Source organism: Eublepharis macularius, chromosome 3 (assembly GCF_028583425.1).
Source record: "Eublepharis macularius isolate TG4126 chromosome 3, MPM_Emac_v1.0, whole genome shotgun sequence".
NCBI lineage: Eukaryota > Metazoa > Chordata > Lepidosauria > Squamata > Eublepharidae > Eublepharis > Eublepharis macularius.
In genome coordinates, this window is record NC_072792.1 from 179803841 (window position 1) to 179819463 (window position 15623).

The 15623-nt window shown below is 47.5% G+C and overlaps 1 protein-coding gene across 5 annotated transcripts in view; it reads right to left on the reverse strand.

Annotated features, from left to right (window-relative positions):
* EMSY (EMSY transcriptional repressor, BRCA2 interacting) overlaps window positions 1-15623 on the reverse strand; it is a 58932-nt gene that overhangs the window by 13965 nt on the left and 29344 nt on the right. For 3 of the 5 annotated variants that reach the window (XR_008596688.1, XM_054974237.1, XM_054974235.1), the window contains exons 11-18: window positions 15037-15210; window positions 11043-11078; window positions 9939-10075; window positions 8458-8631; window positions 7236-7434; window positions 6391-6444; window positions 5633-5797; window positions 3108-3263 (exon numbers count right to left, since the gene is read on the reverse strand). Coding sequence is in view for 4 of the 5 variants with exons in the window: in XM_054974237.1 (XP_054830212.1) it covers window positions 3108-3263; window positions 5633-5797; window positions 6391-6444; window positions 7236-7434; window positions 8458-8631; window positions 9939-10075; window positions 11043-11078; window positions 15037-15210 (1095 nt within the window). In the remaining variant the exon portion in view is untranslated. The remainder of the gene's footprint in view (window positions 1-3107; window positions 3264-5632; window positions 5798-6390; window positions 6445-7235; window positions 7435-8457; window positions 8632-9938; window positions 10076-11042; window positions 11079-15036; window positions 15211-15623) is intronic. The other 2 variants (XM_054974238.1, XM_054974236.1) reach the window with 1 other exon arrangement.

Sequence of the window (15623 nt, forward strand, 5' to 3'; positions counted from 1 at the left end):
GTAGCCTGCCTCAGAGCATGGAGGCTCCATTCCTAGCTAACTCAGCAAAGCCCTGGATGTTTACTTACTTACGAAATTGCCAGAGGTTTCAAAAAGAATTTGACCGTAAAAGATCAAGATTTGAGTCCAGTAGCACTTTAAAGAGCAGTAAGACTTCCAGGGAATAAGCTTTTGAGAGTCAGGCTCCCTACATCAGAAGTAGGAATGGTGATCCCTGAGCCCTTATATCCCACTCTGAAGGGTGGGGTCCATTTCCAAGAAGGGAGTCAGGATGCAAAGGTACATTTCGTAATGCAATCAGCTTGAGTAAAGCAGGGGAGTGTTTGGGGGTAAGAAAAGCATTATAGAACCACGATAAAGTTAACCACAGATCTATCCCTCCATACACTTGAGACCCGTTTTAAAAGCCACCGAGGAACCTGGCCTGCACATGGAGCAAAATGAAGTGAGAAATGAGGGACTGAGACACACCATACCATTTCAGACCGCAGGTGGGCAGTGTAAATTATTGACTTCTTGCAAGTAAAAAAGCTAGCATGCCATGGAGGGAGGTTTTTATCCCACCCTCCTTACTTGCTATTCCTCTACTTGCAAGGTGGTTTACAAAACAAATATGGGCAAACTTAAAAATACAGTTCCCTGCCTGCAAACTGAAGTGGTACAAGTCCATTCTACCATCTCCTCTAGGTATCCATCTCATTCTGATTCAAGTGTAGGGCTGTGCACGGGCAGGGAGATTCGGTATTCCTGCTTCGGGTTTACCCGAAGCAGGAAACCGATCCGGAATACCCCCAAATCCTTCGGGTTCCAGAAATTGCTTTGGTATGCTCCGTGAAGATTCGGAGCATACTGAAGCGAGGGGGGAACTCCCCACCACCACCACCCACCCTCCCTGGGGCATGCTGGCCCCGCTTCAGGAATACCGAAGTTTTCCGGATCAGGTCCGCTTTGGGTTTTTTTACCCGAAGCGGGTCCCGAAGTGCACAGCTCTATTCAAGTGTAGACACAGCCTACGCTACTGAATTCTGTAAGCGACTGAAATCAACTATTCTCTTTCATCCATCTTAAACATCCTGCTAATCAGTTTTTTTGGGGGGGTATTAGGAAAGAAGAAAAAGATATTGCTTTCATACTGTTAGATAATTGCAAACATAAAAAAGAACTACAAATATATTCTAAGCACATTTGCTCAGCATTCCTAAAGGAAGACGTGCACTACTTCCTGCCACCATGTAGGTTTTGGAGTATCACAGGAGATGGAAATCCAGGATCTCAGAACGCAGCTGAGCCACATGGAAGAAATATAGGCAACTGGGAACAGAATAACTCCCATCTCTATCACAACAATAGGGCCAGAGGAATTAACCTTCACCACTGAAGGCAGAGAGAGGAGAAAAGCAAAAACTGATACACGTATGAAGAGTAGCGGAACAGAGAGGAGAAACTCACCCCCATCCATGTAATTTCACATCTGACAAAAAGTAACACACATACAAAAATTAAAGGAGTCTTCTCATGTTTTAAGAACATGTCCAAGCATTTCTGCCTTGAGGGTTAATTGGGGAAGAAGAGAAGAGAGGGCTTTGCAGATGCTACCAAGTTAAGCACACCGGTAGCCTGACTTGGCATGAGGCACGCTTTCATAAATTCTAAAAAAAAAAAAGAAAAATAAAAATCCCCAAATGTTCAAGGGTCAGTTACCGGCCTTTATTTTAATAGCCTTGAAAAATGCAAGTACCCTGGCTGGATTTGAACACAGGCCCCATTCGGCCTCTCGCATCCTGCCGCCAATGGCAGCATTAAGCCCCTTTCCAGCTCACGTTTAATGGGAGACGGGCCTTGGAGAGGGGAGAAAGCAGGACAGTTGAAGTCACGGGTGCGGAACCCAAAGGGTTGCTAAAACATCCGCTGCCTAGAGCTCTCTTTGAGCTTGCGGCAAGCCGGTTTGTGCAAGCTTGTTTATTGGGGGAAAGGAGCCAAAACTGAACGATGGGGGGGGGGGGGCGGGAAACAACTGCATCCCTTCTGAGAATATGGGTCTGGCTGCTTTAAGATGTTAAAGCAACCCAGGAACCAGCAGCGCCTGGCAGCTCTGGCAGCAGTGGAAGCATCACGAGGGCTGCTTGACTCAGATGTGAGCCACGGTGAACGCAGCTGTGGGCTACACCAGTCGCCATTTTCCCACACCTGAGGCACTGCCGGCACCCGAAAGGCCTCCTGGGTTCAGCTTGCTTCTGCCCATCATGGGCCCTCGTTGTCAGTAGTCCATCAGAAACTTTCCCGTTCAGCCCCAGAGCCAGTCCACCTCTACTGCTAGGATAATGCTCCTGCCAGAGTGGTGAGCTGTCCTCACTTCCAAGGACGTTAAGAACAACCTGCTGGTCCATCCATTCCAGCATTCTGTTTCCAGGAAACCTACCAAGCAGCGTCTAAAAGGAACTATTCTCTTTCGTCCATCTTAAATGCCCTGCGAATCAGTTTTGTGGGGTATTATGAGAAAAGAAGAAAATTACTGTTCTTGTTGGTCGCTTGCATCATGCATTCACCTGCCTCTCGAGGGGGGGGGGGAAGCTCTGTGAAGCTTTCCTCCCAGAATGAGTCTAACTACCAGAAGTTGTGGTGGTAAATTCCATCAGCCAGTGATGTGCTGAGCATCTTTAGTCGCTCCTGATTCTACTATTTCAGCTGCTTTGTTGACCAGCCCGAAGTTCTAGTCTTAACTCTCTAGAGAGGCCTGCTTAGCCCATGGGGAAACAGAATGGACTAGAGGTCAAAGTAGAGTAAAGATTTGGGTCTGTCCGTCCCCCTCCGCCACACCATTATGAGCCAGTATCATGTAGTGGTCAGAGTGACGGACTAGCATCTGGAAGATGCAGGTTCGAATCCCCACTCTGCCGTGCAAGCTCGCTGGCTGACCTTGGTATAGTCACACCCTCTGAGCCTAACCTTCCTCACAGAACCGTTGTGAGGATACAAGGGAGAGGAAAATTATGTGTGCCCAGTGGTAAGAAAGGCGGAGAATAATAAATGATGTAAAATAAAGTTTTTAAGAAATCCCCCAAAGGGCCTGCTTTTAAGAAGCTGCACCTGTGCCACGGGACACTTACCGGTGGTGATATATTCAGCCACTAGTTCAGACTCCACCACTGCAATAGAGGGGCTTTCTGGAGAATGGCGCTTCTCTTGGGCCATTTGAATGGGGACGGCCATTTGGCTCAGGTCGATGGTGGGCTGCCTCGGTTTGGACTCCAGCTTCTCCTTCACTGCAAGGGAAAGTGAACAGACGTTTGAAAAAGAAGACAGTAAAGAGTCCAGTAGCACCTTTAAGACTAACCCACTTTATTAAACTTAGATTTGAATTAAATCCGAAAAGTATGCTCTTGAATAGTCTACCAACTAATGTGAGAAAAGAGCAAGGAGATCTCTTCCGTTATATGGTGATGGCAGCGAGAGTGCTATTTGCGGGAAAATGGAAAAGCGATGCTCGTCCTGGTCTCCCAGAGAGGAGAGAGAAGGTTCACAAATATGCTTCAGTGGCCAAACTGACCGCCTACTTACAAAATAGACCGCTAACCGACTTCGGGGGAAAATTGATTTCTTCGATTGCTTAGGCTAAACTAATTGATATAGAAGCCTAGAGGGAAGGAGGGAAGGAGTAATGTTATGTATCTAGGCTCAGAGAATCCAAATATGTACTGATTATTAGGTTAAAGAAACTTAAAATGCAATGCTTGTTTTATTCCCAAAACTTTTATAACGGTACTGTTTATATACTTATTGGTTGTATAAGACTGGATAACGTTCAATTTAATGTTTCATTTAGAATCTGTGTAACTTTTATACTGGCCAGATGTAGCGTCATGCCTTCAATGATCCTGGAGGGGAGATATAAAAAGATTCCCTGTCTTGAGAGGATCTGTCCCTGTCCTCTCGCTGAGGTGGAAACCATGGGACATGTTTTTTTGCGCTGTCCCTTCTATAAAGAAATTTGAGTCCAGACAATTCTTCCGATTATAAATAGAGCTGATACAGTGACGGACAGTGCATGTTTAGATAATCTATTAAAAGACGAATCTTTAGTCATTACTTAAGCAACAGCTAAATTTTGTGCGACCGTGATCAAATTACGCAACAAACACCAGCCAGGCGTATCTGGGCTTTAATTCAGACCACTTTAGGAGGTTACTATATGGTGGCTGTTTAAGATCTCTGCTTTCCAATTTAAAGTGTTTATACACGGCTATATTTATGACAACTGTTATAAGATATTATATGATGTATGCTAATTAGATTTTATAATATTTATATTTGTGTTATTTTAACTGAAGTTTTAACTTGTATAATATTTACCAATAAAGGAATGTCTTATTTTATTAGTCTAAAGCTGGTTGTGGACCGAAATAAATTCAAAAATAAATTCAGTTCATACTATGCACATACTTTACTCTATTTTCTTTTCTTTAAATAAAATTCCTTTTAAAAAAAGACTAACCCACTTTATTGAAGCATAAGCTTCCGAGAACCACAGCTCTCCTCGTCAGATCTGATGAAGAGAGCTGTGGTTCTCGGACGCTTATGCTACAATGAAGTGGGTTCGTCTTAAAGGAGCTACTGGACTCTTTACTATTTTGCTGCTACAGACTAACACGGCTAACTCCCCTGGATCTTGAAGAAGAAGAAAACCTCCAAATAAATGTGAGTGTGTGCCATACGTTGTTGCATTGTTACGCCTCTCGTTCTCCAAGGAGCTCGATGATGCATAACACAATTCTCCTGTTTCATCCTCACAACAACTCTGTGAGGTAGGTGCGGCTGAGAGAGGGTGACGGGCCTGAGGTCACCCAAGTTTGTTTCCTGGCTGTATAGGGAATTGGAACTTGGATGTCTAGGGCCACTGATTTCCGCATAAATGTCCTGCACGAGTTTAAGATTTCTCTCACCAGAGCCCGTAGGAATTGGAAGGACTTGGCTATGGCTGGGCTGCACCTATTGTGGTTTGTGGTAGACAGGGGGTTGGTCTGCGTAATCTGGGGAGTGGGGGAGAACCGTCAGCCTTCGTTTACCCAAGAAAGCAACACTTAAAAGCCCCTGGCCGTTCTGAAGTGGCCCTGACACAAATGTTTAAGACTTGGGTAAGAGGATCTGCAGTTACGAAATGTGATAGCGGAATATTGTCCTCCTTTCTGGACAAAATATCAATAGCGAAAGAAGATTTAAGTTTTATGAACAGCCATTTACCCTGAATATTCAAAGCCCCGAAGAAAATCTAATTTGAAGCAGATGTCAGAATAGGAAGGGGGGGGGTACAAGAGCAGAACAGCAGCCAGTGTGGCATAGTGGTTAGAGTGACAGGCCCCTGGTCTGAATCCCCGCTCGGTCAGGGAAGTTGACAGGGTGACCTTGGGTCAGTCACTCCCCTCTCAGCCTCATCTACCTCCCAGGGTTGTTGTGAAGATAAAATGGAAGGACAGGAGAATGATGTAAGCAGCTGTGGGTCAACACTGAGGGGAAAGGCAAGGGTGTAAGCGAAGAAACTAAATTTTTTGCTCCTAACGCACAAGAAATACAAGTTAGTTTACACAAGGCAGACAAAAGCCATCTCTCTGGAGGTCCCAAACTGAGAACAACCCACCTGTTGTCTGCTGGAGCTCCAAGAGGGCTTTTATTGTCGAAGTTGCCGACTGCGATTCACTGGAGACGTCCTGGTAGATTATGGTGGGGCTGGAGTCCACGGCAATCTCGTGTTCAGACCAGTCCTGGCTTCGGGACGCGATGACGTGAACCACAGGTTGGGAATCTGAGACACGGGAGAAGGAAGACCTTTAACACCGGCCTCTCAACCTCCGGCCAAACTGCAGGCCCTGTCTTCTGGCTTGTCAACTGCTTGAGTTAAATCCACGTGCCTTAATAGCAGGAATAGGGGGATCGTGCCAAAACCTTCCTCCCCCGGGGCACTCTCATTACTCCAGATGATCACGGACGCTCCCATTTGACACACAGCGAGCAACAACTAGGCAATAACAGCCAGGACTGCCACATAACATGTGCGCAAATTGTGTACGGCACTGTCATCGCTGCATTTGGTCAATATTATAGAGAAGAGGTACACGGTCCCCGATGGGAACAATCAATGGGTGCAGCGTTAAAAAGAACACAAATAGCAGCAGCTATGCCAGATCAGACAAATGGCCCATCTAGTCCACTATTCGCTTCCACACGGCGCTCACCTGCCCTTGGAAGGCAGGCTATGGCTCCCGGGCCAAATCAGTCCGATCCATTTGACATTGTCTTTTATTTTGACAGAAGCCATGTGTATTAGGGGGGTATACATTAAGCAGTAATAACCATCTGCACAGCTCCTCACATTTGGAGCCACTTGATTATACTCACACCATGCCTGCTTTCTGGCGGTAGACGTGAGAATGCTCCCCGAAAAATTATGGCCTAACAGGAAACAAAGATTACATAGATGGGGAAGAGGAAACCCCTGAAGGAGAATGTCATATAGACTGACAGCCACTGTGGTATAGTGGCTGGAACACTGGACTAAAACTGGGTCAAATTCCCATTGGGCCGCCTTCTCCGTCTGGGCTACCTCATAGGGTTGTGGGGAGGGCAAAAACCAAGGGGAGATCCCAGTTACGCCATGAAAGGTGGGGTGAAAGTGCAACAGGAATTGCACAGGGGAAGGAATGCAAACATTCAAATAGGAAGACACCCTAACCTGACACTTCTGCTTAGATGCGTTGCCAAATGCACTTGCTGGCAACACGAGGGGAAAACCAGTGCAAAGGGAATGCAAGGCTGAACTCTAGGAATGTGCTAAATGGCAAAAAAATAAAACACGTGTTTCACAGCATGCAAAAGAGTGAAGAATCCAAAGCAGTTCAGGAGTGCGGCTGGGAGCTTTCACCGAGGCGAGTCTCAGTAACCCCGAACTCAACGTTCAGAGACTCAAAAGCTTGGACGCTATCTAAAACAAGCAATGACCACAAAAGCAAATTGAGCCCCTCCTCGCTGCACAACTGTGGCCCAAACAGTTGGTACGACTGCATGGGGGGTCTGCTCTGGTAGAGGGGAACTGATGAAAATCAGAGTTAGGATACCAAACCAAAGTTCAGTTTTGTAAGAGCTGTTTAGTCCAAGTGGGGACTGACTCCCTCCCACCTCCTGCTAGACATCCAGCAGGGCTGCCTCTCTCAAAGGCCCTACGCAGCACTCTTTAAGGATTTCACCTTGGGACCCCTGCGAGGATTCTGTGGAAGAGGAGCTGCTGTCGGTGAACACCTGGGGCTCTTCTTTCACCTCCGGCAGCGTGGCAGTCCCTGCCTCCACCACGCGTGACGCCTGCTGCAGGGTTTCGGTGACCAGCTGCCTCGTTTGCTCACTCACGACTGTGGCCTGAAAGGTCACCGGCTTTGGCTTGATCAGCACCTAAGAGACGAGAGACTCTTAGCTTAGAGGTGAAGCTTCGAGTTGACACCTACAGATTAGTCCAAGGGGGGGCCCAGCTCTCAACCCAAGCATTTATTGTTTGCAACTATCACATAAGGGCATATAATTTGAATTATTTGCATTTTTATCTTGCTTCGTGGCCCAAAACATGGCATTTAAAGAAACCTGTGAGCACAGATAAGAACTGAAATTCTGTCGCCCCAGAATGAAGCCCTGAGTGGATGAATTACCTCCACAGCAAAGAAGGCAGGGGTACATGCAAGAGAGGTGAACCCAAGGGAAGCAGTATTCTTTTCAATAACCGGCCATCAAAACCCTTCAGGGCTTTAAAATTACCACACTGGAGGGTCAGTAGAGTTACAGTGTTGGATTAGTAACTGAGAGGCCTGGGTTCAAATCTCCATCTTGTCACTCCGCTCACCAAGGTATAAGGACAGATGGACTCACATTCTAGCTGTATCTGAAGAAGTGAGCTGCGAGTCACGAAAGCTCATGCCCTCCCACAAATTTTGTTAGCCTTATAGATGCTCCTGGACTCTTGCTCCTATCTTGCCATGAAACTCACTGGATGACCCTGTGCCAGTCAGTCACTCAACGTAACCTACCACACAGGGTTGTTAATAAGGATATAATGGAGAAACACATATACCACTTGGAGCTTCTTGGAGGAATAAAAATGCATTAGAAAGACAGAAGCAAGCACTTGGAACTTTACCCAGAAAATTGATTAATTTACTCAATGCTGAAAATTGATAAAATTATTCACTGCTGAAATTTGAACTTGGTCAAAAACTTAAGCTAAATCGGTCACTTCAAAGTGCTTTCTTTCCAACTATTGAATCCATCAGTTCAGAGATTTGTTTCCATCCCACCTCTATTTTTGCAAGATCCAAAAAAAAGAGGCATGGAGCAGAGTTTCACAAATTACGTTTCGGTTTTCTGCAAGTCATCGTCTTAGGCTGGGGGAACTGTCCCTTCCCCTCCCCATCCTGTTCAGCTTACCTGTGTCTTTCCTTGCTGGCCGTACACAATTTTGGTCGGGATGATTTTGGTGGCTGGCTGAACAGCAGAGCCGATCCCTTTTGGCTGCGTGACAATCATTTTGGTAATGGGCCGGGTGGCAGTGATGATCGCTGGCTTTGCTCCGGCCGGCACCGCTTGAATCGTTTTTTCTCCCTGAGGACAAGACGTACAGATGACATTTGGAGGCTGTTTAAAGATGGAGTCTTCCTGTCTAAAATTCACCATCACTTAAAACATTCTAGTAGTCGGGCTCACTTGCTGGAGTTATCAGCAGGGACGTTTTTGCTGTGTCATCTACTCTCCGCATGAGGTAGGAACACTCAAAAGCATGTCAAATCCCCCTCCCTTCTTTCCAAGAACGGCTAAATAGCAAATTTTGATTCCTGCACGCTTTAAAAAAATGCTGACGTTTCACCTTTGAAATTTTAACTTTTTAGATGGACTGTACATTTGAGTCGGAAGATGGGACTAGTATAAATTACCATTTCTTTACTGGCAAGGCTGGCCTATGGGGCCCTTTGCTTCCAAACCTGATCTCCATCAGCCCCAGAAGAGGAGAAAGCACAGCTGCACATGCCACCCTTCTCTGAGAGTGGAAAGAGGCTCACAGCTGGTACAGGCAATGGAACCCACATGGAGACCACCTGTAATGGGTAGCTCTGCATGGACACGATCCTCTTCTACCCACGTCCCACAAAAAGAGTCTAAACACCAACATCGGATAATCCTCTTGACAGATACAAATGCAGATCCCCTTTATAGAGATGTATAGATTAGAGATGGGCACGAACCGAAATACGAACCAAAGCTCTTTGAGAAGCAGCGGTTCGTCAGCGCTCATTTTTGACGAACCGTGACAAACCAGTATGATTTTTAGAGTGGTTCATATGGTTCGTTTTTCGGTTCGTCACTGTAGACAGCCTGGCACCGATCAATCTGTTACCTAGGCAAGGGTGGAGGGGCTAGGCTTTCTGCAGACCTTCTGCAGGCCCAGAAGTGACGAACCGACAAACTAAATGAACCAGTTTGCAAACTGGGCAAGTTCATGGTGGTTTGCAGTTTGTGAAATGCGACGAACCACGAACCACAACAAACCACCATTTTCCCAGTTCATGCCCACCTTTAATAGAGATCCAATATGGGGTAGTGGTCAGTATCCCATTAGGAACTGGGACACCCAGGTTCGACTCCCCACTCTGCCACAGAACAACCTGAGTGACCTTGGTCCAGTCCCTCTCATTCTCTGTCTGACCGACCTCATATGGTAGACGTGAAAAGGGGGAGAACTATGTGGATTTCCCTGCACTCTCTAGAGAAGAATGGGATAAAAGCAAACCAGATAGAGAGACTTGATACAACAGCCACAATGTCCACTTCGGGAACCTAACAACTTGACCCTTGATAATGTGTCATCTTTTGGGGCCAATTTTCCAGTCTTGATGTTGCAACTTCTCGCTTACCCCAGCGTTTAGCAACGTCGTGACGACGTTTTTACCCGGAAGTCCTTGAATGGTGGTGCCCTTGCCCGTCGTCTTTTGCACGACTATCACATTCGGCTTGGATGTCACAGGGATGGTAGTGATTTTGGTCGTTGTCCCTTAAAAGCAAAAAGAAAGACAAAAGGAGGTCTAACGTCAGAGCTGGCAACCCTGCCGTGACTCCAACCATTCCCCCAGGCCATTCAGTGCTAAGTGTTTTTTGCCCTGCCAAGTTTTGGGAAAAGGGAATCGTGCGTGAGAACATGGGTACTGGATAAAGTATTCTACCTGTTCCAGGTAGGGGAGCCCAGGATATGCAATGGAATTCTCCAGCCCAGAATCAGTTCCCCACTCACTGCAATGGGGGACGGGGGGGGGAGGAGAAGTTGGACTGTACAGGCACTCCTCCACACAACCTGGTTGCAACCTCAATATCCAGCAACCTGACTGCAAAGGAGCTCTAGGCATGCATCCGAATGCATAAGGCCTTATGATCAGGGATGTCATTTGGCCATGGGGTATGCTCTCAAATTCCACCATTATGTTGAATTCAAGCGCAACTGGAAAAAAAGTGATTGATGCAGCAACTTGTTCTACCTGTTCCAGGTAGGGGAGCCCAGGATATGCAATGGAATTCTCCAGCCCAGAATCAGTTCCCCACTCACTGCAATGGGGGACGGGGGGGGGAGGAGAAGTTGGACTGTACAGGCACTCCTCCACACAACCTGGTTGCAACCTCAATATCCAGCAACCTGACTGCAAAGGAGCTCTAGGCACGCATCCGAATGCATAAGGCCTTATGATCAGGGATGTCATTTGGCCATGGGGTATGCTCTCAAATTCCACCATTATGTTGAATTCAAGCGCAACTGGAAAAAAAGTGATTGATGCAGCAACTTTTAGAATGTAACCACATTTTTCCTGCCAGGTTAAAGCAGAGATTAATTTGTCTTAGGAGGTCTGGGACTTACTGACCAATTCTAACTGCTAGAGAAATACCCACAAAATCATGGAGAGGGGGTGAGGATCTGTGACAACCGTGTACAATTCAGACAACGTTTCTTGCGCAGTGCGAGTTTTGGATACCTTTTTGTTGAAAATAGGTCTTCATCAAGGAGTTACCTTTAAAAAAAAGTGAAAATAAAATAGCTTGGTCTACAAACAGTGGTATTCACTTGGATTCTGCCAATCTGCAGGGGTGGTTGGGGGGGAGGGTAGAGATGTTTAATTAAAAACACAGATGGTAACAAAACGTGCCCCTGCTACCAAGATGCTTTTCAGCAGTGACTTCATGTTCCTTTGGTGCCTATGGGAATAATCTACTGAAAACTTTAAGAGTATCCCTCTTGCACGGATCACCCCTCAACCTGCTATCCCCCAACACACAAACCCCGTACTGGCAAGCCCATAATGATCACCCAAGGTGGGCCTTGCTGTACGTGCATTCCCAGGGCATCTCCATCATGCCATTTTACAAAGAGCAGCTATGACTAGAGACGGGCACGAACCGGGAAAATGGCGGTCCGTAGCGTTTCACAAACCAGTATGAAATTGTCTGGTTCACAAACTGGTTTGTTTGATTTGTGAATACGTCACTTACGGGGCAGAAGGAGGTCTGCAGAAAGCCCATCCCCGCCGTTGCTTAGGAAACTGATTGATTGGCGCCAGGCTGCCTGCAGTGACGAACCGGCCCCAAAATCGTCACGGTTCATCAGAAATGCCCTCCGACGAAACGCCGGTTTGCAAACCAAAACAATGGCCCCGGTTCATGATGAACCTTGGTTTGCATTCTGGTTTGTGCCCACCTCTAGCTATAACTCTTCCCCTGCTGTTGCTCCACAAATTAGTCCAGGGTTATGAAGCAAAGCTACTACTGGCCACCAAGCAGTTTCCACCAGTAAATGCACCACAGGTCTTAAAAAGAACTGCTACCTTAGCTATATGTTTAGAACATGTTTTATAAATGCTGGGAAAAGTTGGGAACACATTTCTGTTAACAGATGGGCTAGAATCCTGGGGATATGTGGAAAGCGGGGTCTGTGCTGCTCATCTATCACATTTTTTATCCTGTGCATCTTCCAAGGAGCTCAGGGCAGCAAATACCATTCCCCCTTCCATATCTGATCCTCACAACCATCCTGTGATGTGTGTTAAACAGAGAGAGTGTGATTGGCCCAAGGTCATCAAACGAGACATGGTGCTGGAACAGTGATACGAGCCAGTCTCCATATCCTAATCAGACACTCTAACTACTGCGCCACGCTGGTTCCCTCTTTGTGACTCTTTCCCAGCACAAGCGTCAGCTGGAGCGACCAACTCAGCAGTGGCTCTATGCGCTGGATGCTGCTCTAAAAGTTCCCCGGCCTTCAAGAGCACACGAGAAGGTGAATGAGTGTCTACAAGCTTCCATACGGCCCTTTGGATTTCGGCTTTACTCTCTAGTCAGAGAGAGAACGAGAATGAAAGTTGGTTCGAACAAGAAGCAGTGCTTGTTTTTTTCTACGCAACTGTCCATCGAACTGCACAACTGTGTAGAGAAGGTCGGTGCCACCAATTTGTGTGAACCAGCACATGGGAATAATCAAATCCCAACATTTTCATCCATGGAGTTATCAACTTGAACATTTCTGGAGTGGCTGGTTGGGGCAGGGGGAAGCTTTCCCTCATTTTCCCTTTACCACCTGGGGAAGGGTTGCTAGCTGCCTAGAGAAAAATATTTCCTGTCCCTTTAATAGGATCTTATTTACCAGGAGATTTTATTGCCCCCCCACAAAAGCTTTGCCTGCCCATTTCTACACATCAGCCTTTATTAAAGGAACAGAATATTTTTCTCCAGGTCTGTTAGCATCCAAACAGGGGTGGGTTGGGGGGGGGGGGCTGGATGATTTCATTTCCTTGCCATGCTTTGAAACGTTCTGCGAGAGGCATAACAATAAGTTTTCAAACCAAGGTTTTGCAAGAAGGGGCCACAGCTCTAGATCGCTGGCTCTGCATGCAGGAGATGCCACATTCAATTATCTCTGGGAGAAAATGACTTTCCAGATGGGTTCTGCTTTTGGGACGCTCCAAGGATGCCTAAGCGCCAGCGTGGTGCAGTGGTTAGAATGCCAGGCTAAGATCTGGCAGACCGGAGTTCAAATCTCTCGTCTGCTCATGGGCTGAACTTGGGCTAATCATATACACTCAGCTTAACCCGCCTTTTAAGGAGGCAGTGGGGAACAGAGAACCACGCATGTTGCCGTGAGCTCCGTGGCAGAAGGGCAGGACGGACGTATATCAGACAGACAGATTTTAGGACTGGTTCTAGAGCACGTGCTCAGTTTACGAAGGTAACCGGCCAGAACTGCAGAATGCACCAAGAATGCGAACCAGAACGAACTCTGCGTTCTGTAGCAACTGCACAATACAGCAGAGGGAAACTTTATTCACTTTCAAACTTCTAAGCAGGCCCAAGATCCAGAACACAACCTGAACCTGTTCCCTACGGTGGTGGAACACCTTCCCTGGGAGAGTCACCTAAGGGCTGATTTATACTATTAAATCCACCTTCATGTGGTGGATTTAATAGTGGTTCATTAGGAAGAACTTCCTGACAGTCAGAGCGGTTCCTCAGTGGAAGAGGCTTCCTCGGGAGGTGGTGGGCTCTCCTTCTTTAGAGGTTTTTAAGCAGAGGCTAGATGGCCATCTGACAGCAATGCTGATTCTGTGAGCCTAGGCAGATCATGAGAGGGAGGGCAGGAAGGGTTGCATCAGTGCTTAGTTCTCGTGGCCCCTTCTTACATGTCTAGGGTAATGCTGATTGCTACTTTGGGGGTCAGGAAGCGATTTTCCCCTGGCCAGTTCGGCTAGGGATCCTGACAGTGTTTTGCCATCTTCTGGGCATGGAGCAAGGGTCACTGGGGGTGTGGGGTGGGGGAGAAGAGGAGGGGGTTGTGAATTTCCAGCATTGTGCAGGGGGTTGGACTAGATGACCCTGGAGGTACCAACCCTATGAGTCTATGCGTTACAATTGCAACCATCTCCATGAACCCGCAGTCAGAGGGTCACCTGGCATATCTCTGGCTACAACTGCTACAAGTGCCACTGGTTGGAACACCAGTAGCGGACACCGATCACGCAGCGTCCCATAGACAGAAGAGGTGAGGCGAGGTGAAGGAAAACACGGCCTGCATTCCGTGGTGGCAAACTGGACCCTGTCAACTGTTGCTAGGCAGAAATGCTTTCCAAAAGCACTGCAAGGCCCATCTGTGCTGGCTTTTGATGACCAGAATTTTGCTTTTTTATGGATCTTCGATCTAAGTATTTATTTCATTTGATGTCGTATCGGCCTGCTTTGTTTTGAATCCAAAATCTAGCGATGAGGGAGGCTAGACATCCAAATGAAGACTTCGTCAGAACTCTTACCTTTCACCTCACCTGCCCCCCAGACATGCACCTGCGATGGCCTCCGAGAAAATTCTCCGATTCGGAGCATGGACACACACGGTGCCATGCGCTTAGGATTGCTCCAGCCTTCCTTAGCGCTTCGTGTACATTACTACGATGAACCTTACAACCCTCTTTTAAGGTAGGCCACTATTCTTACCCCCACGGTGCCAAGTGGCTTGCCCGAGGCTGCCTGGGTCACAGCAGATGCAAGGCCTGAACCAGGAACTGTCAGGTTCAGAGCTCCTTCTCTTAACTGTTACGCGACACCGGCATGGGCCTCTTGCAGTGTCTTCTGCACCACACCTTCCTGCTCTGCCTTTGCCCCTCCTCCCCCACCAGCCTTGGGGGTTTGATCCTGCGGGTCCCTTCTGCTGATGGCAGCTACTTCCTTCGACAGGAGGAGCCTTCCCCAGAGGAAAAATGCTCTACGCAGAATTGCGTCTTGTAACTAGAGAAGGCATCTGTCCTTGATGGCCGGTGCCGTCATTAATGGAAGGATCCAATCCTTAAATCCACTCCCCATCTACTCATTGGTGCTAAGAGGAGACCTCGTTGAATGGGCACAGCAAATCAAGAGTCCCCAGAGAGGAACTTAACTATCCCTTTGAGCAGCTGCGCTCTGAAGACTGCAGCAATACATGCCGACACCTACCAGAAACGATATTACTGCTGATCAGCTTCCCTCCCAGGGTGGCCAGCGATTTGGGGACCACCGTGATGATGCTGCCGCTGGTGGTTTTGACGTACGTTGCAGCGCCAGGCGTGCCAGTCAAGCGTGTGCCAAGGGACGGGCTTACTGTTGGACGGGTGTAAGTCGCTTGAGTCCCTAGAACAGGGGAGAGGCCGTTGATGGAGGACTGGAACATTGAAATCCATGACCAGATGCTCAATGCGAAGGAAGGTGGGAGCTGCTCATGCAACAGAATCTTCCCTCCATCCACAAAAAAGGCCTTGCATGTAGAAAGCTAGCACACTAGGGGGGAACCTTCTAGCATCTAGCTTTCCCTCTGCAGAGAAATTTTATAAACAAGAGAATTCCAATCACATGCAAACCCCACACTTTCAGTCTGAAGCAGTTCAGAGCAGTTTATTGAAAACTGGGTCTTTGTTTCCACAGCCAGATCACGTTCATTCACAATGTGCGAGATCCGGTGGATCCACTGTGCTATGGGGGACCTTTGCTCTGGCACAACAAGCTTTGCCTTGATGTAAGAGGCTGCTGTCCAATCAGAGGACAGG